A 1,762-nucleotide genomic window follows, 5' to 3' on the forward strand; every position below is an offset into this window, starting at 1 on the left:
GAGGACGGCGGGGGCTGTACGTCACAGTTGAGAAGAGAGTACCGCTAAGTGCGGAAGGACGTCTTAGCGAGTGGTCAGGAATAGAAGGCACTTGTAGAGAGGTACGCTTCTTAATTGTGACACAGACGGTGCAGGGCCACGGGCAGAATGTGGACAGTCTTTCTGTCCCCCCTTGAGGCCTTTCTTCTCTTCCGCTTGTGCTGATATTCCGATATGACGTATTACATGCATGTCCAGCCCATGAAACGCAGAAAGCCCGGGCACTAATACCTCCACCGGCTAGCCACGGTAGTAAACATGCTTGTGTCTCTGTTTGCAGCGCCGGCGCGTGAGTTGAACCCGCTTCCTGAAATGAATGGATATCAGTCCGTCAGACGTGACTGTGCGTGTCGCATACTTCCCTGTGACACTCCTGCCTCTCCACTGAGTGTTAAGAACGAGGATGAGTACTACCAAGCATTCGGCTGGACTTCGGGTAAGTGGTCGGTCACCTTCCCGGTGATGGCTTTCGCTCTTCTGACCAGTAGCGAAGGGCGAGCAGAAGGGCATGGCTGGTTACTTCTGTCTAGCTAGCGGCTGGCCAGTTAGCAGCCGGTGGTTGTCGCGCACTGGCAGCCGAAGGAAGCTCTCGGGCAGAGACGGCCGCCGGCGCAGAGTGCTCGGTAGCCGCGGGGGACAAACACGAAGAAGAACTAGTGAGAAGACTTTCGTTCCTCTGGGTGAGGGCATTAGTAGTAGAGTTCTTTGTGTGTCAAACGTGTTTTCTCTTTGAGATGCATTTTTCGTCTACATGTTGGGGGAGGGGTTTGTGCAACCCCACCGAAATGTGCCAGGACAGAATGTGTTATATTTCTCGGCACTCTGGGATGCAGCTTCGGCGTTGGATTTTGACTTCAAGCCCAAAAGTGCCCAGGTTTCTCGACACTCTGGGTTGTGTTCGGGGTTTGATTCCATCACTTCAGGAACCGGGAGCGTTCAAGTTTCCCAACACTCTGGGATCCGTGTGGGTTTTGAATTTCGACTCCAGCAATCGAAAGTGTTCAAGTTTCCCGACACTTTCGGATGTGTTCGGGGCTAGGGGTTTGACTCCGAAATCAGGAAAAGGAGGGTTCCCGGTTCGCCGCTGTGCCGGGAGGGTGTGTTCAGAGCGAAGGCTCTTGAAGGTTCCAGATCTGGAAGTGTGTCCGGTGTTGGCTCTTGATTTCAGAGTGTGACAAAGTTCGAAAAGTGGGTTCCGCGAAATTGGGACTTCGGGAAGCGTGTTGACTGGGATCAAAGGGTGAGTTGTGTTGGTTACATGACACTTCACGGAGTGTTCGATACTCGTTCTTTTGGCTCGGGAGGTGTGTTAGATTTGGTTAACAGAGAAGGTCGCTGGATTCTCAGCGCTTCGCGATTTGTTTCGGAATAATTTGGTCATTCAACTGGAGCGACTGTGTTACAGTGACACGCGAAGGGAGAGTTGAAGTTTCCTCGACACGTTCTAGAGGTGTTAGTGGACGTGCCAACCCGTTTAACGTTATGAAAGATTGGAGCTGAACTACGATGAACCTAACAGGCCACATCCGCGGGGGAGGCGGGGAGCCTCACTGGTGGTGGCACTATTACACGAGAAAAGGGATATCCTGGAACAGTCGTGCTCGCAGAAAGCATTCACACACAAGCACGCACTAATCTGTACTAGTGCCGTGCTTCTGCGCTGCGAAGTTGTTTGGTCAAAAACCAGGCGTTGCCTGGCAATCCTGCACCGTGGACCGCAAAC

At 52.8% G+C, this 1,762-nt stretch overlaps 1 protein-coding gene across 1 annotated transcript; it reads left to right on the top strand.

Annotated features, from left to right (window-relative positions):
- The first annotated feature begins 5 nt into the window (after positions 1-5).
- CSUI_009278 (uncharacterized protein) lies at positions 6-1,529 on the top strand. Its single transcript, XM_068069394.1, has one exon. The coding sequence runs from the start codon at positions 774-776 to the stop codon at positions 1,212-1,214; it is 441 nt and encodes a 146-aa protein (XP_067918629.1). The 5' UTR covers positions 6-773; the 3' UTR covers positions 1,215-1,529.
- The last annotated feature ends 233 nt before the right edge of the window (positions 1,530-1,762 follow it).

The sequence above is a fragment of the Cystoisospora suis genome (assembly GCF_002600585.1).
Source record: "Cystoisospora suis strain Wien I chromosome Unknown contig_5497, whole genome shotgun sequence".
Classification (NCBI taxonomy): Eukaryota; Apicomplexa; class Conoidasida; order Eucoccidiorida; family Sarcocystidae; genus Cystoisospora; species Cystoisospora suis.